Genomic DNA, 26,638 nt, shown 5'->3' on the forward strand with positions numbered 1-26,638 from the left:
AGCCTCGGAAACCTGATCTACTCATTTATGCCAATGCACGTAGCCATTCTACTAATGCCGGGGATCGTGCATGTGCAGGCAGAAACCTGCGCCGCTTATTGGTTATACCCCGGCAGCCGTAACCGGCATCATCAGTTTCTGCACTTGTACCAGTCCCATGCCATTCCCTTCCCCGGATGCACCACTCACACGGAGCTTTTGTTACACAGCCATGACACTCCCATGATGCTCCCACGACACGCCCACAAGTCAGGGTGGTCCCGGGCAAACACTTTGCCAACGCCCAGCCTCCACCCCGAAACGCCCTATTTCACAGAAAGACAGATCCGGCCAAAATGCATCTGACTCAGAATAAGATGGACAAATTGCGAAAAGTCGCTTCTTCCTTTGCGCTGTATGCAAAAACTCGCCATTTGCGTCCATCTAGAGAGATCCGTGTAACTCCGAGTCAGCCCGTCATGCATCTTGCTCTCATGCATTTCGCATAGTAAAAACTGCAAGCATGGGAATACATATGTAGTAACTCTTTGGTTGTTACACTTCATCATTTTAATGTCATCTAGATAAAAGCATCTGTGTCTACTAAATAGCTATTACATACCTGCCAGCTCATCTGCTTACCATAGTGGCATAAAGATAGGCTTCTGCTTTTCCAGCTTCAGCAACCTGAGCTGAAATTAATTGGAAATAAAGGCATTGTGAGCCTGAAATAACTAACTCAGTCCAGGGTGTGTAGTAGGTATTACCGACGGACGCGGTATCGCTAACCTAATTCCCCCCCCTAACCCTAACCTCCCCCCCAAGTGCCTAACCCTAATTCCCCCTCTAAGTGCCTAAACCTAACCCCCCCTTCCCCGCCGCCTAAACCTAAGTCCCCCGGGGGGGTGCCTAACCCTAATCTGCCCCCGGGGGTGCCTAACCATAACCCCCCCCCGGGAGTGCCTAACCCTCCCTTCCTCTAGCCGAACCCTAACCTCCCGGGGGGTGACTAACCCTAAGTCCCCCCGGGAGCCCAAACCCTCCCCCCCCCGCGGCTGTCCGCGCCCTGCATCACTTCGATCGAGATGTCGGGCGTCGGTCTTTCGGCGTGTGGTTAATGACAGGTGTCTACATTTAGACGCCTGTCATTAGTACCACACCGGGATTAGAACGTCTGGAAGCCAGCAGTCGGGATTTAGACCATCAGCTTCCAAACTACATCCTAGTCCAGGAAATAGGAAAATCAGAAGCAATCTATTACAACACTGGGGCAATGTATGACATGTACGGCAACAGAATATACCGCATGTGGAGCACTGGGCGCAGAACAGGAGATGTTAGATCTGTGATCTAATGCGAGCAGAAATTAAAAGGGTGAAGTGTTGCACTTGATAAATATATATTTTTTTTTAGACAAGAAAATTATTTATTTTGAACATAAATGTGTTGTTGGCATTTTCCTTAGGTCAGCAATTTAAAACTATGCACATACAGTATAACATACAGTCTGCATGATTGCATTACATAGGCAATTACAGGGGGGGTTTCCAGATGCCTGGAACTCCCTTCCAAAGTCCACAACATGATGACCACAATATAAATAGCATATAATACTAAGGTTGCATGTTTTTAAGATCCCCTCAGTGTCACAAATGACCTGTTGATCATTGTCACAAGCTCCACCTGTTGATCTTTTAAAATGTGTGAGCCAGTAATGTGCACCAACTAGGAGATCTGGAAAACATGCCCTGTTAAGGGTGCATTGATACAGACTATCTATAGGGTAAGTTATTAATACTGCATAATAATACACTATCCAGTACATAAGGAGACTTTTTGCTGTACATATATGTTCAGGGCAGTGCAGGGTTCTTTATCATCCAGCAATAGGTGATTAACCATCTATGTGGTTCATTTTGTCTGCGGCGATTACATCATTAAAATAATGGCCATCTACAACATATTATGCACAAGAGGCATCACCATAAAGCATTCAACATTATTCAGCATTAAGTGCATGGTAAACGTCTGTTACATGTCTCTATACAATACGTATAATAATAGTACATCCCGCAGCCGGTTGGTGACTGGGTCAGATGTCTGCGTCTGCACTGTGTGAAGGACTCTTTGCTCTGGGCAGGACAGAGTGTGAGCACTTGTATAGTGTTTGTATGACTTTCTTGCATCTGTTATCTTCACCGTTATCTTCTCTACATCCTTCCCTATAATGTCTTGTTTTTCTTTCTCTTCCTCCTTTTGCCTCCCCTCCCTTCTTTTTCTCTCTCCCCCACCCTACTCTTTCTCTCCTTCTCCCCCTCTCTTCGGCCATACTACAAATTGAAATGATGTGGAGCGTGTCTCTCTGCCACTTCACTGGAGACGGCTTTACAAGCGCAGCGAGAGATAGCTCCGCTGCCCGCGGCCTCCGTCTGCTTCTGCAGCGCGACCTGAGCCTGTAATATCACTGAAGGGAGGGGGGTGCAGTGCCCCCAGGTGGAGAGAACTCAGAATACTTACATTTACAAGATCATGCACTTCTGATGTGCAGAGCAGTTTCTGCTTTTACTGTGCAGAGCAGTATGCAGAGGAATTCAAATGAAGGGAGTCTGTTTATTGTCAAGGGCCTGTGTAGGATGTGTTGTATGTTTCTCTGCAGAGCATCGTGTTCTTTATAGAACAAAGTGTTCAGCACACACTCTGCCAAATTCGGAGACTGTGTGCGCAGTATTCTAGTCTGTTTAACCATCAGAAACCAATCTGTTCCCACATTGGAATTTTGCCTAATCCTTCTGTGTGTTTTTCTCTTTCCCCTAGTTCCCGCAACCATCACCTCTCACCCCAACACAACCATTGCGATCAAAGGTCAAACGAAAGGTTTAAACTGCACGGCGCGTGGAGAGCGACCTATCATTATTCGCTGGGAAAAGGGAGATACTGTAATAGACCCAGACAGGAACCTGCGCTATCTGATTGCCACCAAAGACAGCGGAGATGAGGTTATCTCCACTCTGACGGTAGGAATGGAGCCCACACGGGGGGTGATTTAAAAGTCAAAGGAATTGCATTATTCGTAAAGTACAGGGAAAGATATTGTTCTTACTCTTACATTTGTATTCTATAGCTCAAGCCTGCTGAGCGCGGAGACTCTGTGTTTTTTTCCTGCCATGCCATAAATTCGTACGGAGAGGACAGGGGCCTCATCCAACTCACTGTGCAAGGTATAGACACAGATACTCTCTGTGAGATACTCTGACTTATTGGGAGGGAGAGCGTTCGTTCATTGACCTCTTGGCTTTTGTTTCACTCCTGAAGAACCCCCAGACCCACCTGAGCTGGAGATTAGGGAAGTAAAAGCCCGCAGTATGAATTTACGCTGGACGCAGCGCTTTGACGGCAACAGCATCATAACTGCCTTTGATATTGAATATAAGAACAAGTCAGGTGAGAATGACCGTTGTTTGTAATCAAGAGTTCTAGCAGTTCCATCAGATGTCCTCTTCTCCACACTCACCTTCTGACAGGACATTTCAGGGCAACTATAGTAGAGTACTAAACAGCGCATGTAACCTACACATAGTGGAAGCAGTTGGGATAAAACAGTAATCTCAAGAATGAAGATTCTATTAGGAGCCTCAATGATGTTACTAGCGAATGTGTAGCGGTGGATTTACTCCTAAACGACAGCATCTGTTACAGGTATGCTATGTTTGGATGTAGAAATAAATCAGAGGTATCACTTAGTGTTCAGAAAGTCACAGATACAAACACTCTATGCCCCTAAAGCAGAACTCCCATCTACTGGCAGATGGTAATGGCAAATAGCGACAGAATTCCTGAAAGACCATTCGCTTTTGCCTTTTTTTTTTCATTTATTTGCTTATTGTGCCACAAAGCCCCCCGAGTGAAATGTTCAGATACAAACCCTACATGTAAAACACTATGGGGCATATGTATCAAAGCTTGATGTGAGATAAATTTGTGAGATATATATGACCAAACAATCAGCTTCTAACTAACATTTTGCAGGCTGTGTTTAAAATATGATAATTAAGAGCTGATTGGTTGGTGATAGATATCTCACAATTTTATCTCACATCAAGGGGTCTATTTACTGAGCAGTGTTAGGAGACAGAGTGAAAAGTGATGTCGGTGATAAGGTGCCAGCCAATCAGCTCCCAACTGTCAAACACACCCTGTGAGATGACAGTTGGGAGCTGATTGGCTGGCACCTTATCACTTTTCACTCTGTCTCCTAACACTGCTTAGTAAATAGACCCCCAAGCTTTGATACATATGCCCCTGTATTCAGTGTTAAGCTAACATTCTGCTGCAGCGCTGTTAAAATGTGAACTATCACCCCCTGAACTCCATTACAAACAGCTGAAGCCCCTCTCACACCTTTTGAATAGTGTCCAAATAAGATGTGGCGCAGGACAAAAAAACTAAGAAAGCAGTCATTTCAGCTACTGTGACATCACTGGTCCCACCCCTGTAGGTAAACCTAATCTATCAATCTAGATAGTGCATTACTGTTAATCATTCACTATCTGCTCATTTAGTGGCCTATTCATTATCCCTTATGGGACTGTTACACATGCGGAAATGCTAGTTTCTGCATGTTTTTAGTAACTGGCCCATTCAGTATTAGGGGCCTGATGAGACCGACTAGCATTTAGTATTAGGGGCCTGATGAGACCGCCTAGCATTCAGTATTAGGGGCCTGATGAGACCGCCTAGCATTCAGTATTAGGGGCTTGATGAGACCGCCTAGCATTCAGTATTAGGGGCCTGATGAGACCGCCTAGCATTCAGTATTAGGGGCCTGATGAGACCGCCTAGCATTCAGTATTAGGGGCCTGATGAGACCGCCTAGCATTCAGTATTAGGGGCTTGATGAGACCGCCTAGCATTCAGTATTAGGGGTCTGATGAGACCGCCTAGCATTCAGTATTAGGGGCCTGATGAGACCGCCTAGCATTCAGTATTAGGGGCCTGATGAGACCGCCTAGCATTCAGTATTAGGGGCTTGATGAGACCGCCTAGCATTCAGTATTAGGGGTCTGATGAGACCGCCTAGCATTCAGTATTAGGGGCCTGATGAGACCGCCTAGCATTCAGTATTAGGGGCCTGATGAGACCGCCTAGCATTCAGTAAACTCTGAAAACTAACAGTTTTTGGAGTTTTCTTGCGGGAACCAACGTCCTCTTCAAATGGCGCTGATTCCCGGAGCCCCACTCCTTCCTATAGAAAGGAGGTCCGGGGTTTACGAAGAGGGATCCACCCGGGCCCTGATGATAAATAGGCCCCTTAGGGAAACCAGTCCATCCTAAAATGGTACTTGCTGCAGAGTGGCTAAAGAGAGCATTGTGTACATACTTAGACATAATAGATCAAGTATAAATACATCAGATATATAATGTATAGTATTGAAATAGCTCAGTAATATGCACCCTCTGATCTATGCCAATATCACAGAGGGGCTTTACCTGCTTTCTAAAATAAAATATTCTTTGCTGCCTTTTTCCATTTGAGATTTTGCAGAGATCTTTCCTCGTAAAACTGTAACGAGAATTGTGTACTACTTATCTAGAACGCTTCTCATCAATTATTTATGTATTAATCTTATATAGAGATTTTCACCAATTAATGAATAGAAACAGTGTACCGTGGGGAGGAATCTGCTGAACACCAATGGAATTAGAATTGGTATCTTATACTTTTGTTTAAAAATGTATTTATTGAGAGGTCGGCAGAACCACACAATGACGTAAGCAGCAAAGGACAGAAAATATACTGTGGAGAGAGTTTTTGTACAGTAGACTTAACAAATCGGGGTGGGACAGAAAGTGGGATATGGGGGGGGGTGTTGGGATGAACCAATATGAAACCAGGAAGTTCCATAATTCTTAATGGGTATTTTTTTTTATCATGGGCAAATCTAGTACAGAACAGAACTTATAATTATTTCTCTTCTCTCTAGACACCTGGGAATTTAAGCAATCCACCCGTAATATCTCCCCAATCATCAACCAGGCCAACATTGTTGATCTCCACCCAGCATCGGTGTATAGCATTCGGATGTACTCCTTCAACAAAATCGGGCACAGTGAGCCTAGCAAGGAACTCACAATCAGTACTGAAGAGGCAGGTGAGTGGTCCCTCAGGCTGATACGGTGAGGGGTCTCGTGAGGGGAGGTCAAAGATCAGTACATGAATGCAGCTATTAGAGGTGACCAGGGGCATAACTGAGTATTTGAAGGCCCCATAGCAAAAGTTTGTAAGGGCCCCTGTGTACCACCCAATGGGGAAAAATGTTTATAACACATGTAATTCTAACAAGGAACATGGGCCTCTCTCAGCCCTGGGCTCCATAGCAGCTACACCCCTTGTACTTATGGTAGTTACGCCCATGGAGGTGACAGCATCAGTCGCTCAAATAACATCACCAAATGAAGTGACCAGACACAGGCATTTGGCCACCTCCATTTTGTCTACATTTCCTGCTATATAACTTTAGTCCATAATGTCACAACCCTATTCCCACTCTCTAAATATATTTCTCATTAACTAAATTCAAACCCAGTCCCTAATGCTTCTTCCAATTATTCAGAGCTGAAGGCAACACACTCACTCAGCCGAGACAGTATGTAGTTTGCTCTCAATGTTCTGGAAACTATGGGCTTGATTCTGAGTTGGGAGTAAAGTAAGAAAGAGTAAGTAACTTTGCACCTGGGTAAAACCATGCTGCACTGCAGGAGGGGCAGGTGTAAGATGTGCAGAGAGGAGTGGGTCCAAACTGAAATCTACATTACAGTCTATAAATAAAGCTGTCCAGCATTTGTGGGATACATGCAAAAGCCGCAGGTATTTACCCCACATGCTAAATACATTTATTTGCATCCCTTGCATTGCAACATGGATTGTCCAGGTGCAAAGTTACTTCCTCTTTTTTTGCTCTTCTCCCAATTCATGAACATGTTACTGGCATATGCTTGTTATGTTTGTAAATGTTTATCTTCAGTTTCATGTGTCTGTGGTAAAGATAATCGTATTATGCAGTCATTATATGTCCTGACCTGAGTGTTATAGGTCTGATATGACACTGATGTGTTACTGTAACTGCAGCTCCCGATGGTCCACCCATGGATGTTACTTTGCAGCCACTGACATCTCAGAGTATCCAAGTCACCTGGAAGGTAAGGAGAGCTAAGGGTCTTCCCTCTCATTACTAATGTCTCTAACTGATGTCCCTTTCTGTCTTCTGCTCTAAGAACAACCTGATGCCAATTAAACGACTTTCTGTGACTATAGTACATTTTCTGACAGATTTACAAAAGGGAGCTTTTGTATGTGTTGCAAACACCACATATCTCTGTTTGGAGGCTAAAAACTAAAACCAGATGGATGTCTACAGTCATGTAAGCTCATGTAACTTAGGCCAATCCTTACCCCTTCTATTCTCAGCAAGGTCACTGCTGCTGGCCCTCTGGGGAAGGGACTGAAGTATGATTGGGCAATGCACCTAGAGAGTATGGCTCAAGTAGCATTGGACGGCTCCTGGCAATCCTGGGTGCTAGGTAATATTCTCTGAATATAGTGCATGCTCTTGGGGTACTACAAGTAACAGCATGCACTGATGCCAGTGCACACTAAAGTTGTAGTGCCACACGTATGTGCACTACAAGTGATGACTGCTGTAGTAACAAAATAAATAATCAATATTACCCCCAATCCAAAGTAAAATAAATAATGTTGCCCTCAATAGTTTTAGAATAAATATTTAATATTGCCTCCAATCCAATGTAAAACAAATTTGCCCCCAGCAGTCATAAAAAATGTTGTACATACATTAAATCTATTAAATCCGTTTCTATGAGTCCTATGGGGGACCCTTGGATACACTGTAGAATGCGGTAACAGGAGCTTGGACACTTTAAATTTACTGGAAAAAGCTCCAGCTCGTCCCTATACTCTGATTGGCTGTGAAGGACGATTTGTTTTTTAATAAAGCTCAAAAGGAAATAATCAGGAGTGTAGAACAAGAGGAAAGGAGACAACAACTAGAACGATATTCCTTATAAGGATAACAGTGAAAAAAAGCAAAACAAAGATATCATAGGAGAAAACAATTCATTGTCATTTTATCAGAAACCATAGAGCACAGCACATTGCACCTTACATCTAAAACTGGCATCTGTGGACCCAAAAGTATTAAATCTGTAGCATTTTGTGAACGTGTGTCCCAAAGAACAAGTGGCTTTCCAGCACAGCTGCTAAACTGCGGCCTCGTACCGTGCCAACCAGGAGCCATACACCAGTCTGGTGGGATGAACCTTCACAATTTCAAAGACAGGTTCTCCTGCCCCTTTGTAAGTATGCTAAATTACCAAAGTAATTCAGCTACTAATTGTCTTTTTAGAATCTGGCCAACCTCTTCTTGCTTACATCATAGAGGATAAACATGATAAGTATGTCTGTTCTGCTTAAATCCCTGGTCCCGTGGACATAGGCCCCCAGTGCCCTTACAACATCCAGAGAGTGAAGTGAGCCTCTTCCTTTGGAGACTCACCCCCATCTAAGTTTGGGATCGCAATTTCCTGTTACAGATGGAGCTACACTGGGCTGAAAAGAAGGTTTGTTTCTAAGAGCGGGTTGGGTACAGGATTCTGGCGCTCAGGATCCCATCAGTCAGAATCCTGATGCCAGCATCTCGACAGGTTTAGAATACCGACACCAGTCGGTAAATATCCTTACCCTAACCCTCCCTCCCAGTAGCCTAAACCTAACCCCGACCTTCCCAAACAGACAGCTAAACCTAACCTATCCCCCTAGTGCCTAACCGTAACCCCCCCACCCAGTGCCTAACCCTTACCCTCCCCCTAATGACTAACTGTCCCCCTGGCCTCACTACTTACCGACGGGTCCCGACAGCCAGAAGTTAAACTACATCCCCTAAGAGCAGCCCTATCCTCATGGAAGCAGGGAAAAAGAGACCTACAAGACAGAGCCCTCAACTCTCCAAGCTGTGGTAATAGCCAACATGAAGGCAATCATCAATCATCCACCAAATCTTAAGGTTAGTACAGAGGGGGCTTTAAGGCTGTCAGCAAAATACTGAGAATCCAATGAGCTACTGGAGGATGCTATCATGTCGACATCTAGTTGGATATAAAACTTAAAGTAGAAGGTACCAGTCCCTGGAGAAAAGGGTTTGTCTACTTAGAAAATCTGCTTCCTAATTTTCTACCCAGGATGAAAACTGCTTAGATGACAGGAATATTTTGCTTTGCCCAGGGCATGATCCTGTTTGTCTCTTACATGGTGCCCCCATGGTGGTTTATGTAAGCCATAGCCATGATGTTGTCCAATTGGATCTTGATGGTCTTTCCTTGCTAGAACTGGCATCTTCCCGGACATAGACTACATAAGGGAAGAAAAGGATAGGAAAGCTGCTGAAGTTGCACAACCCCTCCCCTGCAGACGGAGAGGAGAAGGATCTGCTGTTGGCTGCTCCCAAGCCCACCACTGTGTCTCTTTTGGTGGGCATGCCTAATTGGATAACAGTTAAGATGTGCTAAAGGGCACAGTTCTGATATATGGCTATCATCCAGACAATGGGACCACAAACTGCGCTTTGCCTCATTCAAGGCTACTATGATATGACAAACTATTCCCACCCGACTCCCTACCTTTTGCCCCCACTAGGTCTTTGCAGCCCAAGTGCTGGGGATGACCGTAACTTGTACAGCCAGTTGCCTTACTGCTGCACCTCCAGTAAGAGGGCCAGTGCTAGTCTTGGCGCAATTGGCTTGATATGATACCATGGTAGGAGCATGCGGTAGGCAGGAGGAGGTGGCAATAAGAATAGCTGCTATAGTCAACCATAAAACAAGTGCCCAGCTCTGGAAGGCACTGCAATAATTGAAATCCCTGACAACCAATGGATGTATAGAGGAGGTGGAGCTCCAGCTTTTGTTGGTACATTTAAAGGGCTGAAACTCCTATCATCATACTCTATATTCGGTGTATCCAGTGTCCCCCATAGTATGACTGAGGGATAGATATTAGTACCCCCGTTATAAAAGAATGAGTTAATATTACAGCTATAATAATTACAATATTGTTATTCCCATAAATTATAATTAAATGATGTGTGCATTCTAAATCCTTAACTCAAGTCTTCCTGTCTTTATCCAATGTAATCCAATGGGGCAGGATTGATGTGAAAGATGAAATAATCTCTGTAATGCTGTTTAATATGTAGGTGATATATAACTGTGAATAATTACACATTAAGCCTCCTGTGTGTTTGTATATAAAGCTATAGACGAATGTACAGTGGAGGGGGCTAGTCAATGTGTTGGATGAATGTACAGTGGAGGGGACTAGTCACTGTGTTGGATGAATGTACAGTGAAGGGGACTAGTCACTGTGTTGGATGAATGTACAGTGAAGGGGACTAGTCACTGTGTTGGATGAATGTACAGTGAAGGGGACTAGTCACTGTGTTGGATTAATGTACAGTGAAGGGGACTAGTCACTGTGTTGGATGAATGTACAGTGGAGGGGACTAGTCACTGTGTTGAATGAATGTACAGTGGAGGGGACTAGTCACTGTGTTGAATGAATGTACAGTGGAGGGGGCTTGTTACTGTGTTGAATGAATATACAGTGGAGGGGACTAGTCACTGTGTTGAATGAATGTATTAGTTTGACAATATAAACTCAGCAAACATTACCCCCTAGGCCCCAAGAAAAGAATTACAGAATGGGGTGATCCGTGGCTACCAGATCGGATACCGAGAGAACGGGCCAGGTAGCAACGGGCAATACAGCATTGTGGAGATGAAGGCTACGGGGGATGGCGAGGTGTACACTTTGGACAACATGAAGAAGTTTGCCCAGTATGGAGTGGTTGTGCAAGCATTCAATAGAGCTGGAACTGGGCCTTCCTCCACTGAGATTAATGCCACCACCTTAGAGGATGGTGAGTGCCGTATTTTATGGTTGCGCCTTGGATTATTTCAGAATGACACTGAAAGTGTACCTGCAGTGCCCTCTGTTGTTTTGCATATGTCAGTCAACCCTGTTTAAATGTGATAAAAGATGGTGCTATGTAAAACAGTAATAAGAAATATAGGGGCTGATTCAGAAGTGTCCGCAGCTGCGTCTATTGGCGGTCACCCATCTGCGACAATATGCCAACTGCGATACAAAGTCCTTCGCTGGTGTACATCCGTGCCTCTGAATGTGCAAGGACTGAGACGCCCACTCTCAGCATCTGTACACGAAGTAATACAGATTGGTGCATCCTAAGACGCCACCACCGGTCGCACCACGTAAACTTGCGCCAGCTCTACGGCCGGTGCACTTTCTCTGTCCGTGTATGGCCTCCTATGTATGCGGTTCAGCGTCTGTGTGCGCAATCACTTTCACTGACACGCCTGCGACACTCCCACAACACGCCTACAAGACGGACCATCTCCGTACGAGTATTAAGCCACCTCCCTGTCACCGCCAAGGAAGGCTTCCTACATTTTCACGACACTTCTCCCTGCATCTGCCTGATACTGCAGCTGCGACTCTGGGCATCAGATTCAGACCTGTACGCTGTTCACGTCTTTGGGTGCAGCTGTGGCGCCTATAGCAGAAAGACCACCCCTGCCGGCTTTTGTGATCCTCTGCTGCACCCGAAGACTCAGCATGGGATCATCTGCGTGACCATCTGTCATCTGCGCAACCCTCCGGTTACTCAGGATGGCCACTGTTTTCATGCTGCCTGGGCCAGGGAAGCTGCATTGGAAGACGCAGACTCTGACCTCAGCAAGCCTACAAAACTGGACTGATGCCCCTCTTTGTAAAACGTTCCCTGTTGACGTCTCCGCCCCCAGATGGCTGCGTACGGTCACTCAGCTGACGTCTGCCGCTGTGCTGCGTCCAACAACGCAGTACACGATCTGCACATGCACAATACGGGACCTGCGCATGTGCACTGCAATAAACATTGGAGATGTACAAAAACCATCGGGCCCTCTGTACGGAAACAATCGATGCGCAGTAGCACAGAATCGTTCCTCTACATCTGACATCGGTATTGCGCCCACCTCTGAACTAGGAATTCATTTCAGATGAAATATACCTATATTAAATATAATGTGTGATTTGTCACATAAAGAGTATATACATACAGTATCTATCGACCAACAATACCTCCAGGACACAAACCTGTCACTCCCCCTTCTCTTATGGTAATACGTTTCTACACACACAAGTAACCTGAAGATAGACAAACACAAAATATGAGTTACTTACATGGATGGAGAAAAGTAAAGCAATACTATTAGACACAGCATCACCCGGAGATGCGCTTCTGCGCTGCTCTCTATGCTAAAACTCCATATATGCGGCCACGAGAGGAAATCCGTCCCACCAGAATCAGGTCCTATATTTCCATTTTGCTGATCAGTAATTAGATCTTTAAAACACGATACAACTATGTACTTATGTATCTCCCAGCAATTCTCCATGTCACTCCTATTCTTTCACCCACAGTGCCTAGCCAGCCCCCAGAAAATGTCAGAGCCCTCTCCATCACCTCGGACGTGGCAGTCATCTCCTGGTCTGAGCCGCCTCGAAGCTCCCTCAATGGGGTCCTTAAGGGTTATAGAGTCATCTACTGGTCACTGTACCCAGATGGAGGTGAGCTTGGGGTGTGTTCTGGAGAAGGTGGGTTTGGGGGTGTTATGGGTAGAGGGGTTCATGCTTTTCCTGTGCATCCACAGAATATCGACTGATTCATGATGAGGTCATCAGTTGGGCCTGTACAGTCTGCTTTCCTTATCCCTAATCTATATCTTCTGCGTCTTTCCTATGATTCCCCGCTATCTGATAACTACCCCTTATTCTTATCTCTGTCTGCAGAGTGGGGAGAGATGCAGAATATCACTACCCCCCGGGAGCGTGTGGAGCTGAAAGCTCTTGAGAAGTTCACTAATTACAGTGTACAAGTTCTGGCTTACACCCAGGCAGGAGATGGCGTACGCAGCAGTGTGCTTTACCTGCAAACTAAGGAGGACAGTGAGTAACATGCAGCCTCAGACTCAGCATTCACACATCTCTATGTATTACAGCATCATGTCATACAAGCATTGGTTCTATTATCAGTCACTGATAGACACTTTGTTATAACCTCAATGTATACCTGTAATGACCTTTGCTTCTTGCATGCTTCAGTCCCAGGGCCTCCTGCTGGAATTAAAGCCGTACCATCATCATCAAGCAGTGTCGTGGTCTCTTGGCTACCCCCTACCAAACCCAATGGCATCATCAGAAAATATACTATTTTCTGCTCCGTCCCTGGATCTGGTCAGCCTGTAAGTAGCTGTCACGGGGTAGAATTGCCGGTCATGGGGGTAGAATTGCCGGTCATGGACCAATGTAACAGTTTTTAGGCTAATGCTCCTTACTGTCCCTGTTGACAGGATCTGTTTCACCATAACAAACTAAGATGCAAACTGAGTCCTCGCAACCAATAAGACACTTCTTACAGTGGACAGATGATTGCTGATTGGTTGTTGTGGTCCAGTAGAAATGTTGCCCCTAAATGCAATGTTACATCTCGCAGGTTGAACTATTCATTGTGTCCTATTAAGATGTCCACATGAGCATCAATTTGGACTATTATACATGAACAATTGAATCTCTGGATAGGCTCTCCAGCAAGGCTCTCAGTACAGAGAGTACAGTACAGCCCATCACCATTGAGTTGTTCCCCTTATATATTTTTCTCCCTATCCCCATATACTGTTTACTTCCACATTCCAGTTACCTCTCATCTCCCTCACTCCTGTTCTGTCTCCATCTCTCTCCATTTTCGCTGTCCCCTCCCCCGTCTTACCCTTCGCTCTCTGAGGAAGAAGCTTCAGTTGAATAAAATGTAAATCTTTGAAGTTTATCCTCTTTTGAAGTTTTCTTTCCCATAGTCTCTAGATGGGAAAGGGTGACGCTGCTGGCTAAAAAGCAGCCGCTAATTAGATTTAATTATGTACAAGGTACTACGCTCATGTGCAACTCCTAAGTGAATGCAGCATATTAACCCTTTAGTCCCTCTGGTCTCTTGTCCTGCGGCTCGCCTGTGTTTGGACCTCAGTTCCCTTTTGTTGTTCTGCAGGCTCCTAGTGAGTATGAGACCAGCCCTGAGTTCCTGCATTATCGCATTATGCACCTTCTCCGCGGGCAGCAGTACATGCTATGGGTGGCTGCAGTGACATCGGCTGGCCGGGGCAACGTGAGCGAGAGGGTGATGATAGAGCCGGCAGGGAAAGGTATGACCTGATCTTACCTACATATGGGTGTAATGTTGGACATCTGTTTCTGAGTTATTGCCCATAATACATGCTCCCGATGGTGACTACCTCTGAGATCAAAACATTTGTTTCATTGCCAGCTCCTGCTAAAATTATATCATTTGGGGGCACAGTAAGCACCCCTTGGATGAAGGATGTCCGTCTGCCTTGCAGCTCAGTTGGAGAACCGGCACCGGCCATGAAATGGACTAAAGATAGGTAATTTGGAATTCACAACAATATACACACACACACACACACACGTTGAAGACTGGACCCTGAATTACACATGTCATTTTTTTTTTACATTGTCCCTGCCTATACCCTGGATAACTATGCAAATTAGGTGTAAATGACAGTGCAGGCAGCGTATTCTCATCCCGTTTGGAATGGGGTATATGAAGAGCAGAACAGAAATCAGTATAGCTTCCACAATCACTTGAGTTTCAGAAATCACTGCAGAACAGAGGGGGTGATTCAGCTGCGGACAGATATGCTATGGCAGCTGCCCAATGTTAGCAGCTGCCATAGCTGTAATATGGTAATGCAGCAGGAGGCGTCGCGCCTCCTGCTGCACTACTGCTCCGATATGCATCCAAGGATGTAGCATTGGATCATCTGCAATACTTTTGGCCAGCTAAGTGACCATGGGGTTACACAAGCTGGCCTCCACAGATGAGTAAAAGAGGCCAGTAAATTTCAGTCAGCCATTGGAGATCCTGGCTTTTTCACACCCCCTAATGGTGGCGTTACGCCTCCATTTTGGGAAAACAGAGGCTGTTGCCGCCCCCTCCTGTCCAGAAACAGCAGCAGCCTGTCAATCATTGACAGTCTGCTGCCTGACTGAGTGCAGGATCACAGACATGTACTGCACATGCGCAGTACGGGTCAGGCGCATGCACAGATTCCTGATAATCGAGAATCTGTGTGATCCCTGTCACTGTCTGCAGCTGAATCACCCCCTGAAAGACAATGTCTAGGAGGGAATGCCGGGACTGGAGTCCCATTCCTGGACAGAAGGGGGCCCGTCCATAGTGGCACTGTGTGGCTGCAATCAATCTCCCCTGCTGTTTGTAATCTCCATATGCTAACCTTTACCAAGATCAAAGGTTGCGATTGAGTATGCTGTCTGTCACAGTCTGAATGTATCGAGTGCTGAGCTGCTCATGAGCCTGCCTGGCACTCTGTTAAGACCCGAGGGGCGGCTGCTGTTAGATGAGACAGTTAGTGAAATGCTAATAATGCATGCTATTTAATGTCAAAGTTTATCATGCAAACGAAGAGGGCTGACTAACTCCGTATTTCATGTATGCGGCTGTTGGTAAAGTGATATAACACAGCACTTTGGAAGAGATGAGAGTGTGACAGTGTGTGCATGAAGCCAGCTCCATAATATATATATACAGTATATACTGTGTATATATATCTCAGACACCTGATTTACCCGCTCAGCCTACTGGTGGTTTATTCTCAGGGAATGCAAGAATAATATATATAACATGAATCAGCATTTAGTGGTTGCTTTAGACAAAACATTGTACCTGCTTTCAGGACTCTATAGCCCATTCATCTTACAAATATCACTCTCCCAATATGGTCAGACGCTGTAACGTTCTATCTCAAGTTACATGGGGCCATTTCTGTTTCTGTTTTCTTATTCACATATAAAATCATGCTTTATTACCTTTTCACTTCAATATAAACTATATATGGTTATGGCAAACACAAATTTATTTAGGTAGTCAACGGTACAGACTGTTAGGGATATGTATTAAGCCTTGGAGAGCGATAAAGGCCCTCATTCAGCAGTGCACGCTAGTTCTGCACATGTGCAGAACGGGTCTGCGATCCCACACGGAGACTGGCAGCAGACTATCATTGATTGACAGTATGTTGCCATTTGTGGATGGGTAGGGGGAAGTGATACCCTTCGTTTCCTGAAACGGAGGCATGTTGCCGCCATTGAGGGGAGGGAAGAGGCCAGGATCTCCATTGGCTGACGAGAGATTTCCTGGCTTCTTCCTCTTATCTGCGGCTGCGTGACCCCATGGGTCACCTTAGCCGGCCGATGTTCTGTAGATTATCCGATGCTGCGTTGGTCGCCGCATTTGGGATAAGTAATGCAGCAGGGGGCGTGATGCCTCCTGTGCATTACTTGCGAGCAGCTTTGCAATTCTGTCCGAAGCCGAATAAGGCCCAAAGTACCAACCAATGACGTCTAACTGTCACATTACAGGCTGTGTTTGAAAATTGACAGACGCTGATTGGTTGGTGTTTTATCTCTGTCCACTTTATCTCTCCCCAAGGCTCAATACATCTCCCCCGTATGGTGATACATTCTAACTTCCGTCTGATATACATCTCTCCAAAGCCGGACTAATACCACAGCAAGTTATGTAATATACACACCTTTTCTGTGTAAGGGGGAGATGTATCGAGCCTTGGTGAGAGGAAAAGCAAAGAAATTGCCCAAAGGAACCAATCAGCTTCTGTCATTTATTTAGCAGCCTTTGAAATGACAGAAGCGGATTGGCTGCTATGGGCAACTACTCCACTTTATCGCTTTCCAAGATTTGATACATCTCCCCCCTTAAACAGAACGGGTTGGTGTATTGCATTTCTTGCTGTAGTATTAGTGTGAAGACTTCTATGAGATATAAATGTTACAGCAGTGTGACTGTAAGAGAGGAGTTACTTTGCTAGACTATACATTTGCATGTAAACCTGATAATAATGGCACATCGCAATCTCTTTCTCCTACACTCCAGTGAGGATTCTGCAATCCCAGTGGCACTGGACGGACATCGCCTCATTCATGCCAATGGCACACTCACTCTGCGTTCTGTCAAAGCGGAAGATTCTGGTTACTACACCTGTACGGCCACCAACACTTGGGGTTTCGACACGATTATTGTCAACCTGCTGGTGCAAGGTGAGACCTGGGAAAGCCTGGTAGTGGGGTAGCATGTAATGACAGAGGGCTTTAGGTGAGGAAAGTACAATCTTGTATAATGATTGACTTATAAATGTGACTAATGTATTTCGCCTGGCTTCTTCCGAAGTTCCCCCTGACCAGCCTCGTCTCACAGTGTCCAAATCTTCAGCATCTTCTATCACGTTGGCTTGGATCCCAGGAGATAATGGTGGCAGCTCTATACGAGGTAACTTCTTATTTGCCTCCTTCAAAACCATGTTTGATCATCCCGTATTACTGTGGCTGAAGATCATTCAGGGCTAGCCAGCCTACCTCTCAGATAATGGGCATACAAATGTCATAGTCCATTTCTTATATAATAAGATTATAATACTTTAGCTTTACTGTCCCACTTCTCAGTAACCAATATTTGATTATTAAAAAATAATTTATCTCAAATCTTTTCCTTTGTCTTATGCGATATTTCCCCTATGGCCGGTATCCACATTAATAGTCCTTCTGTCCTCTTCGTCCACCCTTCAGGGTTTGTCCTCCAGTATTCTGTAGACAATGGTGAGGAGTGGAGAGATGTCTTCATCAGCTCCTCTGAGCGGTCATTCCGCCTGGAGAATTTACGGTGCGGGACGTGGTACAAAGTGAAGCTGGCAGCCAAGAACAGTGTTGGAGCTGGAAGAATCAGTGAAATCATTGAGGCTAAGACTCACGGGAGAGGTGAGAGGCTCCTCATTAAGGCCACCCGCCCAGTATGAACAAATAAAGCAAAATGTTGAATGCTGCGAGTGTGGAATTCATTTGGACTATGAAAGATCACAATAGAAGAAAACATTATGTCATAGAAGTGTTTTTTTTTTAGTTATTTATTCAATTAAAGTTTAAAAAAAAAAGGTTATGGGGTATATGTAATAGTCTGTGGACTGCAGAGATCGGCGGGTCCCGTGCGACACTGCCCGATGTTTTAAAGTAGCAGTCATTTAACACGGGAAATTCAACCTGGTTAGGCCTTTGAAATGACTGCTACTTTGAAACATTGGGCAGTACCGATGCCTGCAGACTATTACATATACCCTTATACTTGTGGGCAATACGCAGGGGTGGTAAGGACCCCGGAGCCTTTTACCGATAGCACTGCCGTCACTTGCTTCACATAGTTTAGCGGGATCACAAATTGCCTTGGCACTGTTCAGTAGGCAGATGGTCATCTCTAGGAGAAGGAGGCACATAGTGTGTATATACTTATGGAGACACTCGCCCTATACTGCTACCTATTAGTAACAATATTTCTTCATCTCTGTTCTTCCATAGCAATAGTACTCTTTTGTCTACCGCAGTTAAAACATTTTGTCATATATTTTACAGAGCCATCATTTAACAAAGATCAGCCCCTCTTTACTCATGTGAACTCAACTCATGCCCGTCTGAACCTCCATGGCTGGAATAGTGGAGGATGCCCCATCACCTCCGTGATTCTAGAGTATCGCCCACGCAACAGTTGGCAATGGCAAAGCCTCCGTGCTAATGTTACAAGTGACGTCTTCCTGACCGACCTCCGGGAGGCCACCTGGTATGAGCTGAAGATGAGAGCCTGTAACAGTGCCGGATGTGGGAATGAGACCTCACAGTTTGCCACACTGGACTATGATGGGAGTAAGCATCGGCCATGCAAGTTTGGGTGACATATTGCTACTAAGTCTGTAAACCTATAGATACGGACCATAGACCTATATAGTCTGTGCCGAGTAGTATTTCATTATATTGCTGTACAATCTTCAACCCCAATGAAGAATCTATTACATAGCAACTGTTGGCATATTAGTATTTTGTGGACCAATATTCAGTGTATTAATTTGCTAGGGTAGAGGTATGTATGAGTCTAGTTAGCCTATTAACTCAGATAATGACCACAAGATGTGTAGCACATGCAAGACTTTAGAATATCAAACATTTTAGTGTAATACCACTGAATAACTGGGAAAGTATTTAATGCCAATGAAACCCACAGAGAACTTACATAAATGACCGTTAATGTAATTGTCTTGCAATAACTAAAACAAACACTAGAGGGCGCAGTGCACTTTAGTATTTTCTGGTATTGTCACTAATAGGCTACACAGCAGTGTTTTTATTGGAGAGGTAGGGCTATTACACACACAACAGTTTTGTCTGTCCGGAAGTAACACTGTCAGGTTCTTTTTCTGTGGTTCAGTCACTTTCACAAGCAATGGGTTTTGTGCAGTGTGTTTTCAATCTTTAAAACTGAAGACCGTGGACGGCAGCCGTCCTAGTCAGTGGTTATCACGGCTGTAACACGGCGACCGTGCCATGTTCATGCATTGTGAAAGCCCTAATGTATTTGTAACTTCCACCGAAAGTAAACAACAACAAAAAAAGGTCCCGTTTTTGCCGGAGGGATAAATCCGTTCTGAAATAGCCGGTAAGGTGTGTGGCTGCAGGCCTGCTGACTTCTAGGGGTTTGGGATAAGGGAAATGCAGAATTTGTTTTCTTTTCAGAGATGTATCTTGATCTCTTCTTGAGCACGGCGATAGTATAGAAAGTCGCTTTATTTGTTACGTCCTTGGGTTGGCGTGCCATGCTGTCCTCTGTTTCGGTGTGTGGTATGAATTTTCGTGGGACTTGTGCTTCATGGTGACCTTGTGTCATACTGTTTGTGCTGGTAGAGGGTGAACATTTAGACAGCAGTGTTGCTACGTCCGTATCCGATATTCTAGGTCTATGATTTGGGGATGGAAATAATCCCAATTGTAATCAAACTCTTGTACCTTCTTCTTCACTTCAAATCAAAGCCTGGGTGTCTTTTGTATTACTCATGCTGTGTAATAATCTGTTACCGTCTTCTTGGTAAATACCTGACATACCGCTACCAGTCTTTCCGTCTGCCACTGAGGAATCATCAGTGAATTATTTATCCTTGAGAAATGCTTTTATAAATGAGATTCTCAGACTACAAGATGCAGTGTTCTCTTACAGGAAAACGTTTATACTTTCATATCTCAGTGTTCTCTTGATTATAAGGTAGTGTATGTAACACGGATAAATGTGGGCAGTATATATTGATACCAAGACTACTTGGAGAAAGTGATTCAACAGGCAAAATTTACTAAGCGGCGGGTTCTAAACCCCGACGGTTTGATGGCGGGTTCTAAACCTCAGGGGTTTGGTGGCGGTTTCTAAATGACAGCCCTGTTCTATTCTATTCTAAACTTTGTATTAACGGCAGTTTTGAAGTTGTTTTGCAGCGGTTTTGGCCTTAGTAAATCTGCAGATAGCAAAACCGCCGCCAAACCGCCAGGGTTTAGAACCCACCGCTTAGTAAATTTTGCCCAACATGCATCTTCTATTTAGCTGTAGTTGGACAAATCCAATCTAACCTGAATGTTTAAATATACATAGTGAAATGCTGGACATGCAAGGCCTGTTAATATGGAATAGGGAAACATCTGAGATGTTGAACAATAGACAATGTGCATACACACGGTCAGATTTGTCAGATGAACGATTCAACGATTTGAACTATGAACGTTTTTGACTGCATTAAAGGGAATGGAATCGTCCAAATCTGACTGCAAACACATCAGATGTCAGATATCGTTATCTGACCATCGGGAACGCGCATCGTTCAGATATGTCAGATTTTCCTTCAGATATGAACAATTGAACGATTTTTTAAATCGTTATCGGTCAGATCTGGAGAAAAATCTGACCGTGTGTATGCACCATTACAGATTGTTTTGCAAGAACCTTAGAACAGGCAACAATCTAAATAATGTTTGTTTGAGAAGACGCCACGATCATGGGCAGCGGTGTGTGCCAGTAGATCACCCAGAATCATGCCAATCAAGAACATCTTCATAGTGTTAAGTAAGCACAAGCAGCTGGCACAGCCCACGATGTTCCGGGCGTGTGGGGACACTGCTGCTATAATATGACTTGTAGCATGCTTCCAGTTATGTTGTACTCAGTTATGTGGTTATGTTTGTGCGGATGGTGTGGTTACATCTAAATGCCGGTCTCTCTCTTACAGGTACCATTCCACCCATTAAGTCAGCACAGGGTGAGGGGGATGATGTGAAGAAGCTGTTCTCCATAGCGTGTCCTGTGATTCTGGCCACCCTGGGAGTCGCCCTATTGTTTATTATACGCAAGAAGAGGAAAGAGAAGAGACTGAAGAGGCTGAGAGGTGAGGGGATCCTGGGCCCTAATAAAGATTATACAACAATGACGCGCTGACCTACTGGTAAAATTGGCAGCGTCAGAGCACATGATATTCATGTCAGAGTCAATATGGAACATTGTTTGTGGGTTGTAATTCATACTAATAAGTGGCTGCATATAAGTACTACCAATATAAAGTGCTCAGTCACGTGTATGGTATCTATAGGGTGGTGCCGTTATCCAAAACAAGGATTTCATACCTGTCAGCAAATGAGGCCACAGCCCTGACCTACACAAACACACCCTGATCCACCCAATACATACCCCTTATTCTTACACACAGCACCCAATTTATGTGATGCCATGCCTATGGTTATCATGCCGGTTTAGGCACCAAAGGGTGGAAATTACAGGACTATGGGGAGATGTATTAAGCCTTGGAGAGAGATAAAGTACCAACCAGTCAGCTCCTAACTGTCATTTTACAGGCTGTGTTTGAAAGAGATAGTTCGGAGCTGATTGGTTGGTACTTTATCTCTCTCCAAGGCTTAGAACATCTGACCCCTAGTCTCTTAGTACATCATTGCAGCACCATTATGAAAAAGTGTTATCACTACCCCAGAGCAGCGGTGTTTGTTTTCTTATGCAGACGCCAAAGTCAGAATCTGTGCTAGTGCTCTGGGAGGATGGATTCTCCCAAACTGCAGGAGTCCCCTATATCTCCGTTAGTTTAGAAATGGGGCATGGTAGCTGAAAACTTACTTTTGAGTGCAGATATCCCGTAATGTAATTATATTTGTATTATTACGTAAAGTGGGGTCTCTATATCAATAACTACAACACGAATAATGAAGACATTGCTTCAGTGCTACACTTAGATTTTGTGGTGTATGCAGTGACACTTATACACTGATTTCTTCTATAGATGCAAAGAGTTTGGCAGAGATGCTGATCAGGTAAGTGGATCACATGTACTATGCATTCACTCTGATCATTGTGCTGATGAGTATATAGCGCATATAATGCCTAGATGTGCACGTTTTGCTCAATACAGTTCTTGCTAAAGTACTGTATGCTCTATACAAGGAATGTATACTATGCAAGTAATGTATACTCCTATGGCATGTGTACATACAGAGGCCCATATAGATCATTGCGTGTCTATTCCTCGTTAGCCTCTGACCTCTGACTTTTCCCCCTTCTTATTCATTCCAGCAAAAATAACCGTAGCTTTGACACCCCTGTGAAAGGTCCCCCTGCTGGGCCCAGGCTTCACATCGACATCCCCAGGGTGCAGCTTCTTATTGAAGATAAAGAGGGTGTCAAGCAGCTCGGTAAGAATATGCACTAAGCTGGTAACTGCCACTTACATGTGATTAGTGTAGGGCGGAGCAGTATCTCTGCCTGTACGGAGCTGATCTGTATGCTTTCCTGTCTGTCCTAAATTGGAGCCTATGGCTGACCTGCATCTCTTTTATTCCTCCATACCAGAACAATCCTTATGCCGTAACCTAACACCAAATACCATACAGCTACCAAACATTTGTGCAGCCCGATTACACTAGGAGATATTCCAGTTTATTCCATACGGTGGCGCTCACCCACTGGCGTTCGGTAACCTGGGCCTATAATAAGGTTGCACTGTGCGGTGGTACAGCTGACTAAGATAATTTTACTGTAAGGGATTAAATAAGCAATGTTATCCAACTGCACCAGTAATTCAGATTGGCCTAGTACACTAAGAATAATAGAACAGTAATGTAACAGCACAATAGTAATGCTAACAATTCCCTTCCCTATTGGGGCTCCCACCTATACGACATATTGTCAACATTGTCCTGCTCTGCTATTCAGTACACAGCATGATCTAAGGACACATCCGCTGACTCCAGTCAGGCTAAAATATTAAGCCACCCAGTCTATGTAGTAGCTCCCAACTCTTTCTCTGGCATGCAAATGAATAGCATTGCTAAATTGTACCTGGGCACTGAGCTCGTAGCCATCCTGCAGTGTGTGTGATCATTCCCTTACCTTCAGGAACGATTCTCAACTCATTGACTGACATCGAAGGGAAGTTGCCTCCTAGACCATACCACAGATACTAGCCCCCCACGTACACACATATACCTCTATCATTGTGCTAATTAGGAGCGTTGGACTAATGTTAAACCTTTAGTATACATGGCTATCTCCTGTACAGTCTCACACGTTCCATTGAGTTGTAAACAATACAATGTAATACAATTAATTTATCAATATGATCTTGAGATAGGTGTTTGTGAATGGGCATATAACATTATAATAACATTATTATTATATATATATCTTTTGAGCAGGTGATGATAAAGCAACACTGCCAGTAACAGATCCGGAATTTAGCCCAACTGTGAACCCTCAGAGCTTTTGCACTGGAGTCTCCTTGCATCACCCGGCATTGATACAAAATACTGGGCCGCTCATCGACATGTCCGATATTAGACCAGGAACAAGTATGTGGTTAATGAACTTTATCTGTTGTATTGAGTCAGTTCTACTTGTGTGATCTGTTATACAGGTTGAGTCTCCCATATCCCAAATGCTTGGGACCAAGGGTATTTTGGATAACGGAATATTCTGTATTTTGGGATATTTTCATAATCATAATGAAATATCTTTGGAATAGGACCCCAATATACAAACACAGAATGCATTTATGTGTTATATACACCTTATACACACAGCCTGCAGGCCATTTTATACAATATTTTCAATATTTTTGTGGCTCAAGCAAAGTTTGTGCACATACATGAAATTAATTTATGTTTCATATACACCTTATAAACAAAGCCTGAAGGTCATTTTATACAATATTTTTAATAATTTGTGCATTAGACAAAGTTTGTGTACATTGAACCATCAAAAATCAAAGGTTTTATTATCTCAGTCATGCCAAAATTATTCCTTATTTCAGAATATTCCGTATTTCGGAATATTTGGATATGGGAGACTCAGCCTGTATTACATTTGTCCATCTGAGTCACATGCGCTTCCATCACAGGAGTAACTGTTCTAGAATATACTGATTAACAAATGGGTGAATTTCAGTATGAAGAGATACATAATTACCAGCCTGAATAAGGGCTGTAAAGCTGGCCACAGACATAGCGATGTGCTCTCGATCAGCCGATGTGTACGATTTCCTTTGAAACTCTCCCCAGCAGCTCAGCACACGAGCTGCACACGATTTGGTGTCCAATCTTCATACGATCTCTCCTGCATCCAGACTTTCACAGTGCATCGCCTCCTAGATTGTCAGATCTGCCCTACTGCAAGGCAGATCTGACGATGCGATGTGCGACCAGCGGGGATGCGCATCGTGAGTGGGGACTCACGATTTACTCAGGATTTGGCCATATTTTTGCACGATCTGTCATTCCAATGTGTCGGGATCGGCCAGATCGGGTAAAATATCGCTATGTGTGTGGCCAGCATAACTTGTATATCTGCTTAAGCACTGTATAAATCTATATGTGACATTGATTGGGAAAGAGCAAAGGGAGGTTCCCAATACAGTATCATGTGAGCAGATTAATCATTGTGTTAAGAGTTTTCTACTCATGTGTAATTGTTGCAAATTGGTGCAAGTCCTTATGCAGGTAGGGAAATCCAATTATACAAGGTGTATCTTCATTCAGTGCAGATCATAGCACCTTTCCATATAATGGGAATATCCGGATGCCTGTGTCTGTGTCGGAGCACCAGACATCTACAACCATCGCTGATTACATAAATACATTGATGAGTAAAAGGGGAGTGGACCAGGGGGGAAGCAAGCTGGTGTGCAATTGGGGATCAAAGTTCGCAAAACTAATTATACCAATGAAGCTAGTATATTCATTTAGACTCTTAGAGCAAGTGAAAGTGAATAAAAATCATGGACAAATGATAATAAACTGTGAGATTAAAACAAAGCCAATATATAAATGCAGTAATAGTTTTGGTCACAGTGTCAGCATGTTCATTAACCTGGATTGGTGATAAATTGGTCCATAATTCCAGCTCATTAACCGTAAATAAGAGCATAACACTCAGCCTCAGAGCGTCCTGGCAGAGGAGATCTGGGGGGCCAGGTAGATGATTCCTGTACTCTTATTATGCATGATTTCATTCCCATCTCACACCTGGAATCCCGTCATCCTTCTTTCACCCATTAGAAGATGAGAACCTAAACTCATCACATAATAATTATACAGGGTTTCCATCAGTTTGATTGAGAGACTTATTGCTGAAAGACAGATTCAGTTATAAACGAACCAAACACATTTAGATTGCTGTGAATTACCTGGGCGTTTCCAGAGACCGCCCGGATATCCGTGAGTTAATCCGAAAGCAAAACTCCAGTAAATTTAGGAAATTAGCGACAAAGATGAAGGTAATATAAAAACCCTCAACCATGGCCTCTACAGTTATCAAAACAGCCAAGTTCTCCATTGGGGAACCATACATCAGATACTGTATACAGGAGACACCCAAATCAGCCCAATACCAAGCAACATAATCAATTAAAGTCTACACAACCTCTGAGTACTCATAATACATGTACAGACAATATCAGAGATGTAATATTACCAAGTCAGGAAGGGATCACCCAGCAACATAACTCCAACAGTTACATCGTTCTTACATACAGTACCAATGGCTGACATATCAGGGAGGCAGACTATCCTGACACATCTATAATCACTATTAAACCTTCCAAAGCAACCAAAAGCACCCTTACACTCTCGCTGACATGATATCATTTCATATTATATATGGCGCCATCAATTGTCCCTAGAGCTGTACTTGGAGAATTGCAATAGGGTAAACAGACAATACAGTATACTGGGTCAAAAATCTAATGAGATTATTATTATACAACAAAATGAAATAGTGAATAATAGTAGCACTCTATGACCATGTGCCTGGGGAAGGCGGACAGAACGGATCAGATTCGCTGGCTGAGGGGGGGTGCACTGGAAACCAGGATAGGGTCGGAGAAGAACCAAGAGGGTGGAGGGCCCTGATTGTCAGAGCTTCCAGTTTAGGGGTTCTGAGGGTAAATCCGGTTGGTGAACTGGTAACAGATGAGGGAATGCATACAGCGGATGTTAAGAGTGTGGACAGGTTTGAAACCCTGCAGATAGTCTGATAGGGTGGGAGAGTAAGTTACAGAAGAGGAACAGAGC

At 44.1% G+C, this 26,638-nt stretch overlaps 1 protein-coding gene across 2 annotated transcripts in view; it reads left to right on the forward strand.

Moving 5' to 3' along the window:
* The window catches only part of DSCAML1 (DS cell adhesion molecule like 1), a 285,411-nt gene that overhangs the window by 250,854 nt on the left and 7,919 nt on the right, over positions 1 to 26,638 (forward strand). The window contains exons 12-30 of one of the 2 annotated variants that reach the window (XM_088456013.1): positions 2,794 to 2,993; positions 3,101 to 3,197; positions 3,292 to 3,420; positions 5,961 to 6,128; positions 7,106 to 7,176; positions 10,727 to 10,967; positions 12,533 to 12,679; positions 12,902 to 13,057; positions 13,214 to 13,353; positions 14,151 to 14,304; positions 14,427 to 14,544; positions 17,094 to 17,257; positions 17,388 to 17,486; positions 17,783 to 17,971; positions 18,617 to 18,904; positions 21,301 to 21,456; positions 22,357 to 22,387; positions 22,647 to 22,765; positions 23,765 to 23,920. In XM_088456013.1, the coding sequence (XP_088312139.1) occupies positions 2,794 to 2,993; positions 3,101 to 3,197; positions 3,292 to 3,420; positions 5,961 to 6,128; positions 7,106 to 7,176; positions 10,727 to 10,967; positions 12,533 to 12,679; positions 12,902 to 13,057; positions 13,214 to 13,353; positions 14,151 to 14,304; positions 14,427 to 14,544; positions 17,094 to 17,257; positions 17,388 to 17,486; positions 17,783 to 17,971; positions 18,617 to 18,904; positions 21,301 to 21,456; positions 22,357 to 22,387; positions 22,647 to 22,765; positions 23,765 to 23,920 (2,823 nt within the window). The remainder of the gene's footprint in view (positions 1 to 2,793; positions 2,994 to 3,100; positions 3,198 to 3,291; positions 3,421 to 5,960; positions 6,129 to 7,105; positions 7,177 to 10,726; positions 10,968 to 12,532; positions 12,680 to 12,901; positions 13,058 to 13,213; positions 13,354 to 14,150; positions 14,305 to 14,426; positions 14,545 to 17,093; positions 17,258 to 17,387; positions 17,487 to 17,782; positions 17,972 to 18,616; positions 18,905 to 21,300; positions 21,457 to 22,356; positions 22,388 to 22,646; positions 22,766 to 23,764; positions 23,921 to 26,638) is intronic. The other variant, XM_088456014.1, reaches the window with a different exon arrangement.

The sequence above is a fragment of the Taudactylus pleione genome, unplaced genomic scaffold, assembly GCF_031769625.1.
Source record: "Taudactylus pleione unplaced genomic scaffold, aTauple2 ptg000683l, whole genome shotgun sequence".
Classification (NCBI taxonomy): domain Eukaryota; kingdom Metazoa; phylum Chordata; class Amphibia; order Anura; family Myobatrachidae; genus Taudactylus; species Taudactylus pleione.